Raw genomic sequence first — 23,611 nt, 5'->3', positions numbered from 1 at the left:
CGGCCCAGTGACTCCTGCAGCAGCTATGCAGAGACCGGGGGGCTTGCTGGGGTCCTGGGTCCAGCTGACCACATGCAGGGCGGCCCTCTGGACTCTGAGCCTCTCCCGCAGAGACATCAGGACCCAGCTCTGGCGTCCAAAAGTGGGCACAGAGTGGGTGGTAGCTGGTCTCCCTTTGCGGTTTTCTCCAAATCTTAATTCCTCCAACTTCCTGCCTGGCTGTTGGGGCACCGTGGGTGGCCACCAGACATCTGTCTCTCATCCACTGCTGTCTGGCAGCCTCCACACCCAAGCTCAGCATTCACCGGCTCCATGACCTTGGGCAAGTCATCTAACCTCTCTGTGCCTCAGTTTCCCCATCTGTAAGGGCTGGCTGCTACATTGCCTCTGGAACCAGCCTCCTAGCCTGATGGCCACTCTCCGCCTGTTCCTGGCAGTTTCCCCTTCTGCTGCTTTGTGGCCCCTCCTTCGATGCCCCCTCCCCACCAAGAGCAGCTGAGCTCACAGGAAAGGTCAGTCTGGTGAGCCTGTCACTCTGGGATGTTACAGCTCCACCTCTGTTTGCACAGAATGGCAGGCCAACATCGCCAGCTGCGCCTGGGAGCCAACCCCAAGTCTACTCTTTCCCACCAGTGTTGTTGCCATGGTTACAGATGCAGTGGCCTAGGTGCTCAGCTCCAGCCTCCCAGACTGGACTGCGAACCCAGGCTGCTCTGCCTCGCGCTGGCCCCCTCCTCGGTCGGGGCTAAATGGGGGACTCACGTCTTTGTGTTTGTTGACAACACTCCAGGGCTCCTGTTGCCCAGAGCGAGAACTTCCAGGCCCAGGCATCAGAAAGCCAGATTCCAGCCCAGCTCTGCCCCAAACCGGCTGACTCCTGAGTTCGTCATTTCCCCCTCCAGACCTCACAATCTCGGGTTTCCCGTTTGAAAATTGCAACATTCTCTACGGTGCCAGGCCACTGCAAGAATTAGCTGAGGCTCCTTATGAGCAAACTTGGCCCTGTATGTGCTGTCCGGTGACTTTGTGGCTGCTGGTCCCTTCCCAGTGGGCAGCCCCCTGGGCCACCATGAAGCTGACTTCCACACCACAACCCACCAGCTGTGTGGTTTGGCCTGCCCCGCCAACCCAGCCCCTCCGTGCCATGGGCTCGCTGGTCTGGCTCCAACGCGCAGCCAGGTCTGTATGACTGGGGTTCTGCAGGGAGAGGTCTGCGATGGGGCGGGGGAAGGGGTGCTGCAGATAACAGAATCCACTCCACCTGATTGAAGCACAGGGAGGTTTATTGAGGGCTCACAGACAGTGGGCAGAATCAGGCTCTAGACGGAACTTCCAGGAGCCTGACTCCAGGGGCCATCCCGGGCTGCTGCCCTGGCTGGGAGCTGCCTCAAGTCCAGAACATTCTGTGCCAGCAGCCCTGCCTCCTCCCCAGGCAACTCAGCCCAGGATCAAAGTCTCCTGCGAACGCTTCTGCAGAGGACCAGCTGCACGGGAGCCGGGGAGTGCAGTGCAGGAGAGCAGGCAGCAGGCAGGAAGGTGCCTTGCGCCCACACAGGGAGCCCAGGAGCACTCAGAACCCAGGCTCCCCTCTGCTGCTCTGAGCTCCCAGGAAGGCGGCCCCTCACTGTCCTGGCCTCGCTTGGCTGATGCCCCCGCATCCTGCTGACCACCTGGGAGAAGCTGCCCAAGACGCAGCTCCACTCCAGACACTGTCCGACGGCAAGCCCATGAGCTCGTACTTCCCAGCCCTCAGGCGGATGCAGCCTCCTGTGGAGCTGACCCAGGACGTGGCTGTGCGGCCCCCGCTGTTAACCCAACTTGGCCCCAGCTCCTGCCTGGAGTGACTTTCCACTAAGAAAAAAACACCCAGGTTTAACCTCAATCTCATGTCCAATTTAAAACTGTTGTCTACCCTTGCTGCACGCAGGACAAGGGACTTGGGGCCCCAGGGCTGGAGGCTGTCCCCTCGATGGGTCCAGCTTGACGCTGGCCTCAGCAGATTTAAGATGGGGTCAAATGCTGGACCCAATGGTGCGGTGGGGGGTGGGCCCAAGGGAGAGGGCATTCAGGGGTCTGTGCTCAAATATGGCAGCAAAGGATGCGTTGGGTCCAGGAAAGGTGTCATCTTAACAGGTCCCTTAAGGGGAGGGGGGAGGGATGGGGAGGAGAAAACAGAGGCGGTGAGGACTGTACCCAAAAGGGTTCTTGGGCACCAGTCGGGGGAGCTCCCATGAGCAGGAAGGAGCTGGGATTCTTGGAGTTGAGGGCCTGGGGGTCTTCCTTGGAGGGAGGCATCCTCCCCTGGGAGACTCCATCAGGGGCAAGGAGCCCCAAAAGGCCAGGAAGGTGGGCAGCCCCCAACTGGACTCAGGATGAGAGGGAGAGGGCCCTCCAGTGCTGCAGGTCCCCACCCGCCTCCCCTGCCCCGCAGGGTCCACGCCAAGGGGAAGGCGGCCTCGGGCTGGGGGCCAGCAAAGGGATGGGGAGGGAAGATTCCCCCACCCACCCTCCATGTACCCCCTACAGAGCCACATGTGGGTGGCATCCAGGCTCTGGGTTGGTTGTGGCATAAGAGCACACGGGATGGATGAGGAAGGGGACCCAAATCACCCAAGGAGCCTGTGTCCTGCTGGTCAGCCAGCAGCAGAGCCTACCTGTGCCACATGACACTTGTCACACAAGCGGGCAGACTTTTTGGGTGTAGTTGTTACTGGAAAGGTGGACAAGGCTGTCAGTTTCCTGTAGACTGGCAGCCTGTGAGCAGCGAGGTGGGCGTCAATGGCCGAGTCTGAGCCCTGCCTCCGGCGTGCGCTCCTGGGCTCAGCAGTGAGCAGAGAAGGTTCTGTTCGCTCTGCCCATGCTGCGCGCCCCACCCCCACCCGGTGACCACGGGCACAGGGCCTTTGGGTGTGGGCGGCTTTTTGGAACCCGTTGGTGGTGTCTTTTCAACATACCATGTCTGAGACACCGCAATCGTGTTCGGACAAGCCTCTGAGGCAGCTGGTGGGTCCCCAGACCAACGCGTAAACGTGACGCCATGTCTGTTTCCCACGTCAGGTCACTCTGTACTTTCCGAGTATAAACCACTCTCCATTCTTAGTCATTTCTGAGCTCCTGCTTGATGAGGCTTCTGTCCCTTATACTTCCAGTTCACACCAATTTATCCTCATTGACTCCCCCCCAAATGTTTGAAGTAGTGTAAATGATAAACACATACAAAAGACAGTAACAAATAAAATTGGAAAGATGAATCAGAGTTATATAGATGGAGGTGTTGTCCACCCTGAACATGAAGTTACACAGGTAAGAAAACAGAGCACTCCATTAGCTCTGAGAGTCCTGGCAGCAAAGGCGGAGAGGAAGAGAGCGTGAGCGAGAGAGACTTGGGGGGTGGGGGAGAAAGAGAGAGAGAGAAAGAGAGAGAAAGAGAGGAGATCCTGTTGCTGGAGAAAAGGAGTCCGTTGATTGGCCTTGAAACATCAAACATCAGCCCCCTGTCCTTTGAAAGGAGCCGCGTTAGGTGTCAGTGATAGAAAAGCAAGGCACGGTGGCTGGCAGAGGCGACAGTCCTTCCCACGAACCAGGCACAGACAGAGTGGGTGGGCCGAACTTGTTCTCTGCGTGGTGTTTCGGTTTCAGGTCCGGGTTTTTTTTTTTTTCCTTTCACTGGACTGAAACTTGGGTGCAAGTGTTACTCTTCACAAACATTCTGAGAATAAACACAGTTGTTCAAAGGTTACCTTGAGCAACACCTTTCGCTCTCTTCCCTCTCTAGAAAAATCTGGTCTGTTACTTTGTTCTGCAAAGAGTTCTGTGGTCCAATGTATTCAGGAAATAGTAGGAAGCAAAGGCAAGCCCGTTCCACAGTGTAGGGTCCCCTGTGCCTTCCACAGATGAATCCGCACCCCAGACCTCCGTGGGGGACACCCACATTCCTGGGCATGAGCGCTTTCTTCTCTGAGTGCATTCATTCCCCCGGGCGCCACACGGGTAGGGCCTGCAGAGCAGAAGGGACATCGTATCGTCATAGATGGCCTGGTTTTAAGTCCCGACGGGATCATTTCCTGACTGTGTCCTCATGGGCAAACCCGTCCCTTTCTCCAAGCTTCTCTCTCTTCCTCCATTAGTGGGCCTGGTGGTCACATTACCTGACTTGAAGGGTGTTGCCGCGACTCAGTGCAACTCGGGGGCGTGTTTGGTCAGAGTGTGCACTGCACAGAAGTAGCTGTGACTGCCACCTGGCTGAAGGGATACCAAAAGCACAAGTCAGTCACCACCTGCCACAGAGTGATGGGACTCAGCAGACACTAGGGTTCGGGGCTGAGGGGGTCCTTGGACACGGGGGTGCTGGGCAGGGACTTCAGGTACTCCAGGTGCCTCCTGGCATCCTCCTGGTTCTGGCGCACATAGTACACGACGTAGGTGATCACCATGGCGAACCAGCCGAACATGGTGACCAGCATGGCCACGTCGGTGGTCTTGTGGTGGGTGCTGCAGAAGCTGACGCCAGCGTCAAGAGCCTGGATCAGTGGCTTCCCCACGTACTCTTCCTGCACCGAGGTGTGGCAGGCGATCTCATCCACCGAGTCGGGGTCCAGCTTCAGCTCCCACAGGGCCTCCTGCAGGGCACACTCGCAGTGCAGGGGGTTGTGGGACAGGCGGATCTTGGCACTGAGCTTGCCCAGGGCGTCCTTTGGAATCCTGCGGATGCGATTGTGAGACAGGTCCAGCAGCCGCAGGCCCCCGGCCAGGCCAGAGAAGGCAGCGGGGCCAATGGTCTCGATGGCGTTCTGAGACAAGTCCAGCTCTCTCAGCTGGCTCAGATGCTGGAAGGCACCGTTGGGGACGCGGGCGATTCTGTTGGCATCGAGCTTCAGGAGCACAGCGTTGGTGGGGATGTCCTTGGGGATCTCCTGCAGGCCACTGGCACTGCAGTGGACAGCCACGGCCCCTTCGTGGTCAGGGCACTGGCAGCTCTGCGGGCAGGAGGTGCCCAAGCGTAGGCAGACGAGGAGGAGGAGGCAAGACCCTCCCATGGGGGCTGGCACGGACGAGGGGCTCTGTTTGCCCATAGGGCCCATCCTGACCGCACCAGGGGAAGATGCCCGCTCCTCTGGCTCCGCGCTGTGGATCTATCCTCTTCCCCACTCCCCTGGCCGCTGCTGTACGAGTGACCATCCGACTCAGACATAAACTTTTGTTCCTCACCTGCCAGGAAAAACAGTGATTGCTTTCAGTTCTAAAACAGAGGGGCAATGGGCATTGTCCACGGTAGTTCAGCTGGGATGAGGGGCACCCTTTGATTTTGGGGAGCTATCGCAGGCAAATTGAAGCCTCTGACCAATGTGGGGCAGGTCTCTGTAACTAAATCCTGGGGATTCCCAATGCCACAAGAAGCGCAAGGGCAGGTCCTGCTGACCACTGGCTTGGGGGAGGCACCCATCAAAATGGTGGGGCAGCCCTGATACCTATCCAGGGCACACCCTCTGTACACTTACAGCCAGAGGCCTGGGCAGCAGTGGGTGATGGCAGACTGGGGCCCACCCCCTTGGAGCCCCTCAGGGCTGGGAACGGAGGAAGACTGAATGCAGCTCCCCCTCCTACCAAAACCACAACCACTGGGAACCAGCGGGGTACTCATCACTCCAGGCCAGGCTGCGGTGGGAAGTTTAGCACTTTGCTAATTTTAACAACCCTTAAAAAATGATAATAATAAATAAAGCTCTTCTCTGTCGGCCCTAATAGGAACAGCTACCCAGCACCTGTACCGGGGTCGGAGCCTTTTATTTCAATGATGCTTGAAAAGGAAGGAAAATGAGAAAAGAGAAAAGCCAAACCCTGCGCGCACGCTGCGCTGGAGCGTGGAGTGGTGGGGCTGCGCGGGGCCTGGGCTGGCTGGGCTCGGACCCCTGGACCACGGACCCCCGGGACCCCGGGACCCCCGAGCGGGTAATAGATAGGGGTGCGGTGTCCACACTCCCGGGAGGGGTGGGGGCTTTACCTGCGCGCCCGCGTCCGGAGGCTGCTCTGCGCGAGGCTCTCCGCCGCTCGGAGCCCGACCCGGCGCCACACCCGGGCGCGGCGGCGACCCCGAGGCCCGCTCCCACGTCCGCCACGGCTGTGACACACGCTGCTCGGCCGCGCTGCGCCGGGGCAGAGCTGGGGGCGGGGGCTGGAGGGGGCGGGGGCTGGAGGGGGCGGGGCCGGACCAGGGCGAGGCGGGAGTCTAGGCGAGGGGCGGAGCCTGGGGTGGGACTGGAGAGGCCGAATGGGGAGGGCGGGGGGGTGCCTGGGGCGTGCCCTGTTTGGGAAGGCGTGGAACGAAGCTGGGGGTGGATCCTCTGGTGGGTGTGTCTCAGGGACTGTGGGCGGGGCCGCGGGGACGCAGAGCCCCACCCCGCCCGGGTCCACCCGGCTTCACGCGAGGGGAGCTAGTCCTGTCCGGACGCGGGTACCTGGAGACCCTCGGATCAGCGCTAAGACCTTGCGGTGCGCTCTTCTTGCTGTGCGTCCCTCGCAGGCTTGATGCCAGCGGCCCCTGAAGCTGGTTAGTGGGGTTAGGCCTCTGCCCACTGGAACCCTTCCTGCCCCAGAACCCTTACTCCATCCCCCATACACTGTGTCTTAGGGTGGTGCATGTAGGCATTGAGGAGGGTGGGGAATGTGGAGGCCGGGGAATTTAAGCTGGGCCGGAGCCATCCTAGAACTTTCAAAAGCAGCTTTATTGTGGTGTAATTGATGTACAAGAAACCGCATATTTAAATTTGATTCCTTTTGACATCTGTATAAGCTCGTGAAACCATCACCATAATTCACTCAGTACATAGCTCAGTGCCCCCGCTCGACCTTGGTACTTCCTCCCTACGCCCAGCGCCAGGCAAGCACTAATCTGTCACTGTAGATCAGTTGGTATTTCTTATAATTTATCTAAGTGGAATCACAGGTATGTATCTTTTGGTCTCGTTTCTTTCACTCACCGTAATTCCTTCGAGTGCTGATGTGTTTATCAAGTTATTCCTTTTAGTGCTGGCTCGTCATCCATCCTATGAATGTTCCACGTTCTGCCCTATCCTTCTGCCCGTTCATGGTCATTTGCGTTGTTTCCAGTTGTTGCCAATTACGAATAAAGTGATACAAACATTGTGTACTCCCTTTGTTTGGACAAATACTCCTATTTCTCTTGAGTAAATATCTAGGAGTGGAATGGCTGGATCACGTGTAGCTGTGTGTTTCATTTGAAAGAAAAAGACCAAATGATTGCACAACTTTACATTCCAGCAGATAGTGTATGTTCACACCCTCACCAGCACTTGGCATGGTCAACCTTCTAAATTTTAGGCATTCTCATAGGTGTGTGCTGGTATCTCATTGTGGTTTTAACTTGTACTTCCCCAGTGACTAACGGTGAGCATCTTTTCATCTCTTTATTTGCCATCTTCTTTAGGGAAGTGCCCTGTTCAGATCTTTTACCCACCTTTGAGTTGTTTTCGTATTGCTGAGTTTTGAGAGCTCTTTGTATACATTCTGGATACAAGTCCTTTATCAGACGTATGATTTGTAAATATTTTCTGTGAGTCTATGGAATGTCCTTTCGCTCTCTTGAACACTTTTCAAAGAGAAGCTTTTAATTTTGATGAAGTCCAACTTAAGAATTTTTTCTTATATGGCTCGTGCTTTTTGTGTCTTATATAAGAAATCTTTGCCTAACTGAAAGTTACAAAGATTTTTATAGTTTAGGTTTTGCGTGTGGTTTATTATCCAGTTTGAACTAGTTTTGATATGTGGTATGAAATATAATTCCAGGTTTATTTTTTGTGCATATAGATAACCAGTGTTCCAGGACTGTTTGTTGAAGAAATTATTCTTTCTTTAGTGAATAACCTTTGCACCTTTGTTGAAAATCAGTGGTCCATATATGTATGAGTCTATTTCTCGACCCTTTCTGTTCAACTGGTCTATTTGCCTATTTTATGCAAATGTTCCAAGCTGTCTTTATTGGTGGAACTTTATAATAAATCTTGAAATCTGGAGGTATTGAATATAAATATTTCAAATTTGTTCTTTCATAAAATTTCTTTGGTCATCCACGATCCTTTGCATTTCCTCATGAATTTTAGAATCAGCTTGTCAACTTCTACTAAAAAAGCCTAGAGGGATTTTGTTTGGGATTGCATTGAGAAAATTAACATCTTGACAATGCTCAGTCTCCAATTCATGAACATGGTATATCTTTTTGTTTATTTAGAATTCCTTTTATTTCCTTCATCCGTGTTTTATAGGTTCTTGTTTACAAATCTTGCACACCTTTTGTCAGATTTATCTCTGATATTTTATTTACTGTAAATACCATTTTTTCTATTTCTGGTATTTAATTGCTAATATGTAGAAACAAAATTGATTGTTGTATTGTGATCTTAGCTAAACTCACTTATTAGTTCTAATAACTTTTTAATACATACCTTAGGATTTTCTACATATACAATCATGTTTTCTGTAAATAAAAAGATTATGACTTCTTTCTCTCCAGCCTGGATATATTTTAAATTCATTTTCATGCCCAATTGCATTGTCTAGGAACTCTAGTTTAATACTGACCATGAGTGAGAGCAGATACCCTTGTTCCTGATCTCAAGGGGAAGCACTCAGTCTTTCACCATTAGGAACAATGTTGGCTGTGGATTTTTTGTAGTTGGCCTTCACAGTGTGAGGAAGTGCCATTCTACTACTAGTTTGCTGAGAGTTTTTACTAGGAATGGATGCTGGACTTCGTGAAATGTTTTCTGCATCTTTCAAAAATCTTTTAAAAATATGTTAATATGGTGGATTATACTGATTGGTTTTCAAATGTTAAGTAAACCTTGCGTCCTTGGGATGATAAACCACGAGAACTCTTTGTCTAACTCAAAGTCACATAGTGTATTATCATTTTATATGTTGTTAAATTACTTAGTAGAGATGGAGATTCTGAGGTTATTTTTCTTCCTTGATTGAATATTGATAGTTTGTATCTTTTAAGGAATTGTCCATTTATCTAAATTGTTGAATTTATCAACATAAAGTACTTCGTAATATTGTTATTAATTTTTCAAAATAATGTCACCTTTCTCATTCCTGATGTTGGTAGTTTGTGTCTTCTCTCTTCTTTTACTGATTAGAATAAAAGTTTGTCAATTTTATTGATAGTCTCAAAGAACCAGTTTTTGGTTTCATTGATTTCTCTATTGTTTTCCCTTTTTTATTGACTTCCACTCTGATCTGTGTTCTTTCTTTTGCTTACATTTGGTTTAATTTTCTCTTCTTTTCCTGGTTTCTCACGGTGGAAGCTAGGTCACTAATTTGAGAACTTCTTCTTTAGTACAGGCTGCGAATTTCCCTCGGTGTCAGGTTTTAGATGCATTCCAGAAACTCTGATATGTTGTATTTTCATACTGATTAAGTTAAAAATATTTTCTAATTTTCCTTTTGATATTTTTTGATCCATTGATTTAGAAGTGTGTTAGTTTGTTTTCAGATATGTGGATATTTTCCAGAGACCTTTCTTTCTGTTTTTGATTATTAATTTAAATCTATTGTTGTCAGAGAACACACTCTGTATGTTTTAGACCTTTTTAAGTTTGTCAGGACTGACTTTGTGGCCCAGAATATGGCCTGTGTTAATAATTGTTATGTGTGCATTTAAATGTGAGTCACGTTTTTCAGTGGAGTGCTGATCAGGTCAAGTCTGCTGATGGTGTGATTCAAGCGTTCTATTTTATGACCGACTTTCTGTCCACTTGCTCTATTAATTAGTGAAAGGGATGTTGAAGCCTCTGATTATGATTGTAGATTTATCTCTCCTTGCAGTTCTGTTTTTGCTTCACAGATTTTGAAACCTATATTCAGATTGTGTCCTTTTGATAACGTGGCCACTTTATCATTGTGAAATGCCATTGTCTATTGGCTGTGCTATTGTCATGTGGGTTATGCACGTTATATTTCTGCCTTAAATGGCCAGCTGCCTTTTTTTAAGGTTTTAAATTTATTTTTAGAGAGCGGGGAGGAGAGGGAGAAAGAGAGGGAGAGAAATATTGATCCGTTGCCTTTCCTATGTGCACAGACTGGTGACCAAATCTGTAACCCAGGCATGTGCCCCTACAAGAAATCAAACCCATGACCATTTGCTTTGCAGACCAACACCCAACAGCTGAGCCACACCAGCAGGGCCAGCCAACTGTCTTTTAAAGGGGATAAAATACTGTGGGTTGTGAAACCGTTAGTACGTTATTGTTTAGGAAATTGAAGAGGTACCAAAGGGAGTCCCCGAATTATGGAGTGTTTTTAATATTTAAATTCAACAAATTGTGTGGTGAGTGGGAGGGGCCAGCCATTCAGAGCTCACAATGCGTGTTTCTATTTATGAAAAGTTCAAGTACAGGCAACACTCAGGGGTGGTGGAGCATAAGATGGGGATGGGGCTCAATGGGGCTCCTGGCGCCGGGTGTTCTGAATCTCGATCTGGCTGCTGCTTGTTAACATATGTAAAAATCCCATCAAGCTGCCCGCACACAAAATTTGTGCGGTGACTAACGTGTACTCCTGACCGCATGCCCTTGCAGCCTGGCTGTTCACCGGGGATTCCACGTGTTAAGGACACATACGTTGATGGGTGGATGGACCAGTCAATTCCAGGTGCTCATGGGAAGCCGTGTGTTGAGCTGTCATCCCAGTCCTCAGTTCTGTGGCCTGCCTCACGAGCAATGTCGTCAGCGTGCCTACGGGAGGCTCTGGCGCCCGCCAGGCCCAGACCGCAGGGCCGTGTGCGAGCCTGGCTCACTGTCCACTCCGGACCGTGAGGCCAGTGTTCCTGAGCACACCAGAAACCTTCCAATGCCATCCTAGCCATGTGGTCTGCCCACAGGGTTGCTTTCTGACTGTAATTGGACTCTGAGCTGATTATCTTGCCCATTTACCCACCACGAGTCCAGGCTTCGTGGCCTCAGGGATTAAATACAGCACTGCAGCTGGTTAATTGCCTTCCCGTCAGGGAAGGTCTGAGTGCTTTGCTGGGGGAGGTCTGAGTGCTTCTCTCTGGGGAGACATGGGGAGAAGCCGAGCCTGCAGCATCACCAGGGCCAGATGACATCAGGCAGATGAACAAAACACCCTGGAGAGGCTCAGATGCTGCCCTCCCCACACAAAGGCTGACCAGTGGCCTGGACGGGCTCTCCCTCAGGCCCCACCAGCTGTCTAGGTGTGTGCCAGCTGCCTGCTCTCCTGCCCTGCCCTGCCCTTCCCCCATGCCTGGCTCAGCCCTCTGCTGTCCCAGCCTCCACACTGTCCCCGCCTGCCCATGGGGACCCTCCGACAGAACCCCAGGCCTGCTGGGCATCGTTGGGGGCAGCCAGCTCACAGGCAGGACGGGAGCAGCCAGCACGAAGAGGCAGGACAAGGGCAGCTGGCCGGGAGCCCACTGTTGCGCAGGAGCCGAAAAGGCAGGGGCGGGGCATCCCCCGCTGGCCAAAGAACCTTCGTGAATGGAATGCCTTTGGCAAAAGTCTCTCCAGCAGTTTTGGCCACACTGAACCTTCCCCTATATGCAGAGAATTCCTGGATCTCTCTGAATTCCTGGATCTCCTGGAATTCTTGGTTCTCTCTGCCTGCTCCTGAAAACGCAGACTGGAAAACCAAAAAGAAGACTGGCAATGGTTCCCCTTCCCGACTTCCCAAGAGCACAGGCCTGAGCAGCAGCGTCCTGCTGACACCCAGCCCCGCCCTGGTCCATCCCCTAGGCCCCTTCAGAACCAAGCTGCCCCGCTCTCCTAGCTGCCGAGTTTTCCTGCGGAGAGCGGAGGGCTGCCGTCACGGCCTCTGATATTTCTCCCGGGGGTTTCCGGGCCCGTCTGCTCCGTGGGCTCTCCCCGACACGCACATACACGCACAGGCACACGCACACCCCCAGAGCGCTCAGTCTTCTCTTGATCCAAGCTGTCTACACTTTGTCAATTTTGTTGCTCTGTTAAGAACTTCTTTATTTAATGTCCATTCTGTATTTTCCTCTTATGAAATTCTACCTTACCTCCTGAACTTATGTTGTAGCTGGTTTTTGAGCTTCTGGAATCATAACCTTAAACACTTTACTTTCAGTCTTTTGATTTTTAAATAACTATATAAAGTTATAAATGTTCCTCTTGAGACATTCCAGCCACATCCCACAGGCTGGGATGTAGGACCCGCTCACTGTCTCACTTCCAGTTTTGCTCCGGCACTGAAGGTGTCCGTGGGGGACGGTGTGGAAGGGCGGTCCCCATAGGGCGTGGCACCCCGTGGCTTTCCCTCGACGATCCCAGCTCATAGTCCTTGTTTGCCTCAGTCCCTGAGCTGTGGGGGGGTGACCGTGGGACCAGGAGTGACCAGCATCCACTGTCCCCCCATAGAGGCACCGCCGCTGCCCACTGGGGCTCCTGCTGGCCAATGGGCAGCTCCCAAGTGAGCAAGGAGCCACTTGGGAGGGCAGAGGGCAGAGGCCTGTATTGCCCACAACGCCCTGCCTCTCTTTCCGAGCTGGTCAGAGGACTGGTTGCTCTCCATGTCAAGTGTACCAAGAGGGCGTAGTCGCCTGAAACCATTAGATGCATTTTTTTCTGTCCTTTCCTGGTGTATGTCTATGTTCTAATGTTGTGGCCAGAGCATGGCCTGGGCATGGCCGAGGCGTGGCCTGGGCGACAGGCTGCCCATGGGAAGTGGCTGAGACGCCCTAGAGGGTGGGATGTGTGCTGTTTTTATGAATGTCCCTCCTTTTGTGAATGTGTGTGTCTGAGAACCATGTATCTCTCCTGGGCCTACTTGTTGTTGGAGTAGGTGCAGAATCACACATTCACACAGAGAGTGTACACATGTACTATATATGTTTATGTATGTTATGTCTGTATTTGTTATATAATTTATTATACAAATGTAAATGTTATATATTATACAAAAATTTATATGTAAATTTATGTGCAGATTATACATAATTTATATATAACATATATATTCATATATAAGCACACAAATGTACACATACAGAAAGATGTACATATACGCACGTCACATAAGTACACATGTAGAGTGACTCACATTAACTGCACTATTCAGATTCCGCAGTATTTTCCTTTTGCTTTTTATTTTTTAAATTTTTTACTGAGTTTTTTTGCATCACCACTCATCCCACTTACACCCCCTTCCCCCGCAATCACCGCGCTGTTGTCTGTGTCCACGAATCCTTTTTCGTTTTTGCTCAATCCTTCCACTGCCTTTTGCTTCTTGATTCCTTGGTTTCTGAGAGTAGATTACTGTGAATTTGTCAGTTGCTCCTTGACTTTCTATTAATTTTGCTTCATATATTTAAAAATCTATAGTGTTAGGTGGATAACGGTTCACAAAAGCAGTAACTTCTTCATGAATTTATACCTTTACCAAAAACTCCTCTTTGTCCTTAAAAGAACACGTTTGACCCTCGAGCCCCGTGGGTCTGCTATAGGTTTTTGACACCTTTCTTTTTGCAAGCATTTGCCCAGCATGCCTTCCCCATGTTGTCAGCTACTGTCTTTTGTTTTAGGTGACGGGAAAAAACAGAGAACGAGAAATTCGCCATGTTTTTTTAATCTCAATGCGAGAATCACGGTTGATGTGAGCCGCCACCTCTGACGTGCTGTGACTCCTGTCACTTTGTTTTTCTTTCCTGTTAACCACCCTCTGTTGGCATTTTCTCTCCCTGGTCTTGTCGCTGTTCCCTTGAGCCCTTGGAGGTTTCCATCATTCCTCCGTTTCTGTCTTAGTGGCCACCAGACCCACAGGGCGGTTGTCTGGTGCAAGCAATACATGTTAGGGATTCCTTTGCTGACCATGGAGCTCTGCCTGTGCACACGTGGCGGGCCGAATATTTGTGTCCCTCCCGAATGTTCCTGTGTCAAAGCCCTGACTCCCAGGGTGGCTGTATTTGAGGTGGGCTTTCTGAGGAAGTCACAGATTAAATGAGGTCACGAGAGGAGCCCTGAGGCGACAGGGACAGGGTCCTCAGGAGAGGAGAGCACACCAAGGGCAGGCCATGTGAGGACACAGGGACGGAGGCCTCCAAGAACCCAGCCTTGCTGCCACCCTGAGCTGGACGCCTCGCCCCCAGGACCGTGGGAGAGTCAATGTCTGTGGTGTGAGCCATCCTGTCAGCCATACTCTGTGACCGCAGCCTGAGCTGCGTGTGTTTGAGTTTCCATAGTTCATCTTTGAGAACAGACATGGGAGTGACACGTTTTCTGTGTCATTACAAGTCTGGAATGTCTTTACTGGGTGCTGCTGCTTGAGCTCTAGCTTGGCCGGGTTTAGGATGCTAGATCAAAAAGCCAAGGCCCCGCAGTGCCTGAGCACCTGCCACGTTGGGGGAGCCAGGCTGTGGGGCCCAAGGATGCTGTCATAGCTCGGGGAGGGGCTTAAGGACAACCCTGGGGCCTGGGCTTGGTAGAAGGAAGAGGAAGCAGGCCCTGATGGGTGTGGCTCAGTGGGCTGGGCAGCATCCTGAAAAGTGAAAGGTCGTTGGTTCGATTCCTGATGATCAGGGCACAGGGTGGTGGGCCAGGTTCCCGATCGGGGGCGTGCAAGAGGCAACTGATGGATGCTTCTCTCCCTTTCTCCCTCCCTCCCTCTCTCTCTAAAAATAAATAAAATTTTTTTTTTAAAAAAAAGGAAGAGGGAGTTGGGTGCAGGGGGGATCGTGAATTTGGACCTGGGGGGCCTGCATGGTGTCCGCTGGGAGACAGCCACAGGAGACACCCTTGGGCCACGGGAAGCTCGGTCATGGGTTGGTGCAGGTTTTAGTGGCCCAGACACAGCCCCTGACCACTGCACATCTGTAACTTTATTTGCAGAAAGCACAGAAGAGCTGGCCAGGTGGCCAAAGGGGACAGCAGATTTAACGTCGGGTTTGACAATAATCCTGGTCCAGAGGCTCCTTGATTGTTTATGCTGATGGGTTGTGACTCGCTGACTCTAATCGAGGCACCCCCTGCCCACTTCCCACTCCTCCCTGGGCTCACGGAGGGCGTGCCGTGGGCAGGAGAGCCCCACCTGGGTCCCCGGGGCTGTGCACAGACAGGGGCCCTCAGCATCTCCCTCCCCAGCCTCCTGCCCTCGCTCAGCCCGATGGCGACTTGGCCAGTGAACTGGGGTTCCGCAGCGCCCGCCCCAAGCCAGGCGAAGGTCTGAGTCAGGTCCCAGTGGAGGCCATCTTGGAGGCAGGGTCTGGGAGGAGGCCACAGGGGAACCCCACTTCTCCCGAGGACACAGGCCTTGGGCCGATGCACCTCCAGCTGGGGACGTGCTGCTCATGTCAAAGGCTGAGGCTGCTGGGGAGTTCCAGTCCCTCAACTGGCTTCCTGCCAGCTGAGAACAGGCAGTGATGGCTGGCGGGGTCCCAGTGGCCACCGCTACCCTGAGGAAATGCCGTGTGACTGGAACGAGCCTGTCCCCTGCCTTGGCTCCCCTCTCAGGGCACCCTGACCCCACCTTCTGGTTCACAAACTCGTCTTGCAGGCAACTCAAGTTGGCTGCGAGGGGTGGCGGATTCCCAAACCACATCACACTGGGCCCCTTGTCTGCCCGAGGTCCACAGCTGCGTCCTGGGCAGCCTAAATGTCCGAGTGGCCGCGGACAGACCTGCCTTGACTGAGCTCTCAGGTCAGTAGTAAGCCCCGAACAGAGTGGCCACCTTCTGGAGGATGGCCTTGTGGTTGGCGTACAGTGGGATGCGCTTGTCCATGACCTGCCATCGGATGGACACCCCTGGGTCACCGGTGTGCAGGTGCTGCAAAGACAAAGGTGCATCGTGACCCTGGAGCTGCCGCCTCCACCCCGACAGCCCAGAACATCGCCAGGCCCCCCGTCTCCAGGCCTTGCTGTGGTTCTTGCCTGGGCTTCTATCACAAGGGAGCTACTTCAGGCCCAGCTCAGAAAACGAAACGCCTGCAGAGCCCTGAAAATCCTCGGGTGGCAACAGGGCAGGTGCCTTATTCTGAGGTATTCTGTTCTGCAAATAATGCCCTGGGTTTGTTCCCCGGGGCCTCGTAGTCCCAGGTCTGAATTAGGGACACGCAAGACTGAGCTAAGAACAGGGGACAGTATCCCATAAAAGGGTATAAACCGGCCTCCCCCGATGTAAGCCTGTGGGCCGCAGGAGGGCCCCAGCTCAGGGTCCCCGGCCCAGGAGCCCCTGAGACCCTCCCTGTAAGCCCCGCATCGCCCCCCGTCAGAGCCTGCGGCCCGAGCCCCGTACAGAGTTCAGCCTCTTCAGCTCCACGTTGCTCTGGTCCGGGAAGTGGACGCTGATGGCCACCGTCTCGATCCAGGCGTTGTCCGTGTTCCGAGGGTCATCCACGTAGCCTTTGTACACCTGGGTGGAGGGGCGGGGTGAGCCAGTCCACCCATAGACCCTAGCCCTGTCACTTCCTTCCAGAGCAAGGAACGTCACTGTCCCCAAGCTCTGCCTGGCCCTGGGACGCCGTGAGCACAGCTGCTCACGGCACCCAAGCCCCGGGCCTGGCTTTCTCCCTGCCTGGGGGCCAATGAGCTCATTCAACGTCCCCCTGGCCTCTGGTCTGGCATCGGGACCCGCCTGGACTGTCCCTGGGAGGATTAAAAATGATGGTGGGCCTTGAAAATGTTACAGTAAATGAGAGTCACCAGTCACCAAAGGCCACATGCTGTGTGACCCAGTTAACAAAAATGTCCAGAACAGGCAAATCCAGAGACAGAAAGCAGGTTAGTGGTGCCCAGGGGCTGGAGGAGGGGAAGGAAGTGACCGCTGATGGGGTGCAGGGCTTTCTTTTGGGTGATGGAAATGTTTTGGAATTAGAGGCGATGGTCACACAACATCGTCAATGTACTAAATGCCACGGAATTGTTTGTTTTTAAATGATTAATGTTATGCTATTTGGATATCACCACGATAAATAAGCTGATTAGTTTTACAAAGTAAGGAAAAGGGAGATGGTAGTGTCCTAGAGGCACAAACTGTGGGACATGGGACAGGCCATATGGACCTGCTGGGTTCGCAAGTCAAAACCATGATAACCGGCCATCGCCTGTTTCATCCTGATGCGTGGCAGAAACAGGACCGGTGACAACTTAGGTGCCACCTAGAGGACTGTTTAAACAAATCATGGCATAAAATATATATAGGCTACAAAATGTTATGTAGTTGTGAGAACAAGCAAGGGAAATTTGTACATATGAACCTAAAAATAGGACCATCGCCAATTAAGCGAAAAAGCAAGGTACAGCGAAATGAGGCCCTGCGGCCCTGTCTCATCGAAGGGGTGTGTGTGCACTGGAATGTGGTCAGAAAGCTGGGGAGGGAGCCCTCACAGGTGCGTGAGAAAGGAAACGGGTCCGTGCCGGTGGCACCTGGGTGTGCGAGTGTAGAGGTGGCTTCTCAGTTCACGTTTACCTGGCTGCGTTTTGGATGTTCTAGCAAACACGTGCTGCTTTTGTAATTAGGAAATTAGGCTCAATAAAGCAAACAGGCCTGACAAATGTGTGAGGACCCAGCTGCATGTCCCCGACAGGGCTTGGGGAGGCCAGGGCCTGACACCCCCAAATCCGCTGGCCCTGGGGGGCACAGATGCTGAGGGTCCCCCGTGAGGCAGCTGAGCTCAGGGCAAAGGTGAGCACGGGAAGGAGCAGCTGGACACTAGGCCTGCCCCCCGACTTAGAGAGAGGACAGTTGGGACAGAAAGGGAAGGCGAGGAGGCCCGAGCCATAGCCCCATCCGCTGGTCCCAGCTCCGCCCTCCAGGGGCTTCTAGACGCGGCCGGGGCGGGCTCCCGTGTCTCCCCGCTCCTCCTGCGGCCCCACTACCAGCCTACCGCAGGGGCCCCCCTACCTCTGTGCCCTGTGTCAGCAGGTTCTCGAAGGAAGGCCAGAACTCTTTCTGAAGGACCTGCTTCAGCTTCCGGGGCAGCATCTCTCCCGGTTCCCGGGAGCCCTGCGCAGAGATGGAGGCGGAGGCAGGTCGGCCATCTTCCACTGGCCCTCTGCCCAGCACGGGCAGCTGGCCAGGCCCCCCGGGCCGCAGGCCGACCTGCGTCTGGCAGCCCGACTCTCTGGGGGCCAGAGTGACATTGCCCAGAGCCCACGGCCCACATCAGCCTGCTCCACAGCAGGGCTGAGAGGCCCAAGGCACAGCCTCGCAGGAGTGCAGCAGCGTGTACGCAAGCCAGCGCCCTGACCTTGCCCCCGGCTGCCGCCGGGAGGGCTGGGGTGTTCTTGCTCATTTGCGTGCCTCGGACCCTCCTCTCACCTGCGCTCCCAGGCCGCCTGTCCACCCCGAGCCACCTGGGGGGCCCTGTTTGCTATTCAAAGTTCCTTACAGTCCATGTCATATCTGTCCTGCCTTGGTCACCTTGGGGACACCTGCCACCACCAGCTGTGGCAGCAGGACCCATGCAGGCTTGGCAGGCACCCTCAGTGGCCAGTGCTCAGAGCCACGCTCCCTCACTTGGGGGGTCCCCGGGGGTTGCGGCTGCAGAGGCCAGAGCTGCCTAGTGCCCTGGAAACCGTTTTGGGGCCTGAAGACTGAGGCACTCCCTAGCTGTGTCATTGAGGACCAGGGTCGGAGTCCAGACTGTGCAAGGCAGAGGCCCCAGGGGGCGCTGTTCAGTCAGTGGGTGGAACAGATGAAGGACAAGGGACGAAGGGACAGACTGGGGTTTTGGTGGCTTACCCCTGGCAAGGCCCAGTGCTCCGAGAGCGCATGCTTCACCACCAGGACTTCCAGCACTTTCTTTATGCTTCTCCGGCAAATGGCTCCGTCCTGGTTCCTCCTCCACCTGCAAAGGCACACGGCTCACACTCGGCCCCCAGGCTCTGCGTCAGCCCCCACCCCAGCCCCGCAGGCCCACCCGCCCCTTCCAGGGCCCAGCCCATCCCCGCTTGAGGGACTGACCTGCTCCAGTCTGGAGCCATCAGGGCGCCCTCCCCTCTCCCAGGACGGGAGGACCAGACCTGCCCGCCTTTGGGGGTGTATTTTTTTAGGGACCCGGCCAGTCCACATTTATGAGCCTCACACATCTTCGGTTTGTCCGTGGCAGCGGGCCCCGGCTATTTTGTCCCTCACCCACAAGGCTCTAGGGGAAGGGGGCACCCAGGGAAGCGAGGGGAGCCTCTGTGGGGACAGGGACAAGCCCAGCCTTTTCCGGGTGACACGGACATTGCTGCCTGTGTTTTGGGGTGTGTCACGTTTACCCAGGCCCTGCTGTGAGGCTGCCACCATGCACCAAATAAGAGCTGTCCTCTGGGCTCCTGGGCGCAGGGGGAGGGGCCCAGAAGTGAGCTGCTCACAGGGTGAGGGGGTGACTGCGTGTCCTCATCCCTGGCGTGCTCACCGAGTGACCACGGGCTGCAGCGTGTGGTTGGGTCCGAAGCAGCAGAGGCTCCCGCGCCCTCGCAGCCCCGTGCGGCCCATGGGGTTCCTGGAGTGGACAGGGGTCGGCTCAGCCTGCCGCCTGCAGCCTGCCACAGGGGGAACCAGTCCTGGGGGACCCCACGGGGCGAGGCGGGGGCTTCAGTTTACCATGGGGTCAGTTGGAAAAGAAAAAGGTGTCTTTGGGAGCAAAAGTCCGGCCCCACTGCAGACGCATGTAGCCTCCCTGTCCCCCAGAGAGCACGGGACTGACCCGTCGTGCCCCACAGCACATGTGTGAGGAGGGAAGGGGGCTGCGGGGGTCAAGGCCGAGCACCCAGAGGCAACCAAGGGCTGTGGTCACAGACAAAGAAGGGGTCACCAGCTTGGACCCCGCCTGGGGAGACCAGGCGCCAGCACACAGGCTTGCTGTCCCTGCCCCCTGAGCCCAGGACACTAATGCGGAGGCGCAGGTTGCCCCACCGGGCAGGGCCACCCCTCCCACCCTATCAGGTGCTGTTGGAAATAACAAATTCTGGGCACTGGGGTGGGTTCGTGTGAATTCTCCGCTACAACAGGAGGAAGAAATCCATCGTCCGTGTCTGCCTGCCGTCCCCAACCCACGAGTCTAGCTCACTCTCCAGATCCTGGTGCACCTTTTCCAGAGCATTCCACAGAGGACCCCCGCTGCCTCCTCCCTCAGGCCCCGTGCCCTGCCTGCTCCTCGGGACACCCCATATTCCCGCCATCTGTCATCATCAATTCTGACAGCCCCCACCTGTCCCTTCCTCCTCCTTGGATGCCAGAGAGAAAGCTGCTTTATCACAGAGGCCCCGGGCCGGGCCGGGGCTGGCACACAGTCTGCCTTCACCAAGGGCCTGCAGCCTAGTTTGTGGAGAGGAAGCCTGACCCCAGAAGCAAAACCCCAAAGGGAGGGCTGGGCTAGGTGCACGGGCCAGGGCTGCACTCACAGAGGAAGCCCGTCCTGAACCACGTAGCTGCCGTGGTAGCTCCGGCGGTCCGTGGGCCCATCCACAGCATTGTAGGTGATCTTCGACAGAGGGTCCAGGGTGCTGGGAGGAGACGGGAAGTCACGTTCCAGATCAGAGAAGGCGGGGACAGAGCCCTGCGACGGCCACACCTCGGGGAGGCACTGGGCGGAGGACAGGAGGGCCACCCACAGGGCGGAGGGTGCCCCAGCACCATGTCCCCTCCCAGCGCCTCCCCAGCCCTGGGGGCGGGCAGGCCAGCCCAGCCAGGCAGGAAACAGGCCCTTGCCCTGAGCGGGCTCCTGGCAGTCGCTCGGGAGCACCCGGCCGGTCCCTCGCCCTCCCGCCCTGAGGTGAGAAAGGGGTACAAAGGCTGAGAAGGAGCACACTCACTTCCCCATGGGGTCCACCAAGTCCTTGTCCTTCCTCTCAGCTGAGTAGAAGGGCGGGTCATAGATGAGGAACTCTGTCTGCACAAAACAGTGGTCTCTCCTCAGACTGTCCCCCTGTCCGAAGCTCAGGCCCAGGCACCCCAGCGACCGCGGGGGCTGCTTCTCCTCCTCGCGCTCACAGCCCAGGATCCCGCGACCACCCCCAAGGCGCGCACGCCAGCTCTGAGCTGGGGCAGACCTCAGGGTCTTGCCACATGGGGTCTGCCCCACGGCCCTGGGGTCTGCTCCAAGACATGGGGTCTGCCCCAAGGCCCCAGGGCCTTGCACGTGGGGACCCAAGCCCAGGGGCAACAGACGGAACAGGTGGGCTAGGGGAGTCGCCCAGGTCGGGCAGGAGTCTAGGCTGGACTTGAGAGGTGAGGATTCCAACTGGCAGGGACTGGGGAGGAGGCAATGGAAGCAACAGCTTGGAATGTTCCAGAAAGGCCAGAGACAAAGCCTGCGGGGTTGGGGTGGATGCCATCCTCCGTGTCTCCCTCACTCTGTCTCCCCCAGATGCTTTCACTCACCTGGCGCTCTGAAACGGAGGCAGTGACCCTGCTCGGGGCACAGTGGGACCTGGGACACGTGGGGTCACTGGAGGGGGTGGAGCAGTGGGTTCTCTCTGAGGATCAGCGGCCCAGCTGTGTGGACCTGCGTGCCTCAGTTTCCTCATTTGTCCAATACGTCCCTGCCAGGCTGCAGTGCGCTAACCCACCTCAGCGCTGGCTGTCCCGGGGGCTTGGGGCAGCAAGGCTTCCCCCGAGAACACCAGACACCCCAGCCTGGCGGGGATGTAGCCAGGACAGGCACTCACCTCCCAGGGCACCTTCTCATTGGGCACAGGGAAGCGCATGACAGGGGAGTTGGGGTACAGGAGGTGCCGGGCATTGATGTGGTGGGCATCGCCTAGGTCCTCCGCCTTCTGTCTGCTGTCCAGCTCAGGGTCCTGCCCCTCCGAGACCTTTTGGGGTGCTGGGGACAGCCACGAGGGCGTGGGCAAAGCTGGCCACGCTCAGACATGGGGCCCATAGCATGGGGTGCCCTCTATGGCCCTTTTCCACCAATGGGCCGCCTCATCCCCTCCCCCCAGCCCAGGTCAAACGCCAGCCCTGAAGGGGCATCCTCCCGGGGCAGGGGGGCCCACAGTACTGGGCCGCCCCCCGGGAGGACAGCGATCTGGGGTCAGGCGGAGTCCCCCCAGCTGGCACCCGCCTGCCTGTGCGGCTACTGGCAGGGGTGTCGGTAACCAGCCGGACTCAAGGGCCCCAAGGAACCCTTAGGTGAAAAAGGCCCCTCTGCCCCTTCGGGGCCAGAGGCCCCCAGGAGGGCTCCTCATGCCTGGTTCCTGGCTGGTTACAAAGTCAGGAGCAGACTTTGCTTTCTGTCGCCCTGCCCCTGCGGCTCGGGTCTCAGGGATCTCCTGGAGCTGCCACCCTCTGGAGCACGATGCACAGGAGGAGGGCGGGCTCCCGGCCCAGGCCAGACTTCCTCTCGGAACGTCCCCAGCCTGGTCAAGTCAGAGGGGAACTCGGCGCACTGGGCACTTGCGTGGCAACCTTCCTGCGGGCCCAGCCAAGCCCTGTCTGGCCCCTCTCCTCCCCACAGACCCCAGACTCAAAGGAGCACAGCCGCCCACTCACCCAGCGCGGGGGCTCCCTCCTCCGAGCCAAAGCCACCGTCTCTCAGGGTCTTCACGATCCAGTGCAATGCTCTGGTTGTCTGGGCCACCTGGAAAAAGCGTCCCAAACAGGATTTGGTCAACCCCAGCCCCACATGGCAGGGCTACCCCTCTGGCCGCCTGCTCCCTGGGCAGCCTCAGAACGTGTGAGGGCCCAGCCAAGGTCCCCCAGTGGGTCCCACAGCCCCCTCCAGGTTCCAGCGTGGAGTCCTGCAACAGCAGCTGATTCAGAGGACAGGGCCCAGGCAGCCAGACGAGGAGGGGACAGTGTAGTCCTCGGACCGGCCCCTAGGTGGCCGCCTCACGGTGTGGTGTGCTAGAACTCAGCCAGGGAACTCGGGTGGAATTTTCTGGACAACAAAGAAGGCACCTCTTCCCAACATTCCCCACCTCCTTCCCTCGGTGGTTTCCCAGTGTGCTCACTGTCAAAGCCACCGCACTACAGAGGGACCAGCCAGGGCCATCGGATCTGCGCCCCAGAAACACAGGCCCCGGCCCGAAACCCACCTGCTCCTCCAGGGAGGCCAATCTCTGCTCCATGGAGCCCGAGCCCTTCAAACGGTCCATTTCCAGCAGGTCCACCATGGTGTCCACCCTGAAAGAGCGCACAGCTGAGCCCAGTGGGCCGGCCTGGGGCCTGGGCGGTGAGGAAACCCGGGGCTGGCTTGCAGGTGGGCAGCCCTATCTGACCCAATGGCCCAGGCCCTGTCAGCCTTGATTTCAGGCATCTTCCTCTTAATTTGAAAGCAACTATAATATGCGTTTCTGTATAGACCGAATGCCGCCTAGTGCCCAAGGTGGGGACCTCTCAGCCAGCGCAAGCCCGACGCTCCCACCAGCACTCTGAGAGCCTACAGAGCACCCTGGGCAAGAGACGCAGGTGTGCAGTGCACACACACCTGAACCTCTCACCTGGGTTTGTCACAAGGGCTGGAGCCTAAGTCACAAAGAGCAAAGCTGCCTCTGGGGCCCGCTGGGGTTTGTGGGGGAGAGAGGCAGTGCTGTCATTCTGGGAATGATCGCTTTGATTTTGTCTGATTTTGCTACAACGTGGGCATCTCACCCAACTTGGGCTGGCTGTGTTTATGGGTAAAATAATTCC

General features: G+C 55.5%; 2 protein-coding genes across 6 annotated transcripts in view; both read right to left on the bottom strand.

Annotated features, from left to right (window-relative positions):
* Window positions 1-3,238: 3,238 nt before the first annotated feature.
* On the bottom strand, window positions 3,239-7,081 carry LRRC3 (leucine rich repeat containing 3). Of its 2 annotated transcripts, none has more exons than XM_054576437.1 (2): window positions 6,978-7,081; window positions 3,239-5,208 (listed from the first exon to the last, which is right to left on the bottom strand). In XM_054576437.1, exon 2 carries the CDS (start codon window positions 5,079-5,081, stop codon window positions 4,308-4,310), a length of 774 nt encoding a protein of 257 aa, XP_054432412.1. In that variant the 5' UTR covers window positions 5,082-5,208; window positions 6,978-7,081; the 3' UTR covers window positions 3,239-4,307. The 2 variants fall into 2 exon arrangements, with proteins under 2 accessions (XP_054432412.1, XP_054432421.1); XM_054576446.1 differs by lacking the exon at window positions 6,978-7,081 and adding an exon at window positions 6,002-6,121.
* An 8,456-nt stretch (window positions 7,082-15,537) lies between these two features.
* Window positions 15,538-23,611, bottom strand: part of TRPM2 (transient receptor potential cation channel subfamily M member 2) — a 42,382-nt gene continuing 34,308 nt past the window's right edge. For 3 of the 4 annotated variants that reach the window (XM_054576416.1, XM_054576418.1, XM_054576425.1), the window contains 9 exons: window positions 23,017-23,104; window positions 22,472-22,559; window positions 21,646-21,803; window positions 20,791-20,867; window positions 19,392-19,478; window positions 18,731-18,836; window positions 17,891-17,992; window positions 16,283-16,399; window positions 15,538-15,814 (listed from right to left, as the gene is read on the bottom strand). In XM_054576416.1, the coding sequence (XP_054432391.1) occupies window positions 15,689-15,814; window positions 16,283-16,399; window positions 17,891-17,992; window positions 18,731-18,836; window positions 19,392-19,478; window positions 20,791-20,867; window positions 21,646-21,803; window positions 22,472-22,559; window positions 23,017-23,104 (949 nt within the window). In that variant the 3' untranslated portion in view covers window positions 15,538-15,688. Of the gene's footprint in view, window positions 15,815-16,282; window positions 16,400-17,890; window positions 17,993-18,730; window positions 18,837-19,391; window positions 19,479-20,379; window positions 20,482-20,790; window positions 20,868-21,645; window positions 21,804-22,471; window positions 22,560-23,016; window positions 23,105-23,611 lie in introns of all 4 variants that reach the window. The other variant, XM_054576415.1, reaches the window with a different exon arrangement.

This window comes from Pteronotus mesoamericanus, unplaced genomic scaffold (genome assembly GCF_021234165.1).
Source record: "Pteronotus mesoamericanus isolate MK-2021 breed Mesoamerican mustached bat unplaced genomic scaffold, CSHL_Meso_final contig_116, whole genome shotgun sequence".
In the NCBI taxonomy this organism is placed as follows: Eukaryota; Metazoa; Chordata; class Mammalia; order Chiroptera; family Mormoopidae; genus Pteronotus; species Pteronotus mesoamericanus.
Note: the sequence above shows the minus strand (reverse complement) of the source record. Positions and strands in the feature narration are given on the sequence as shown.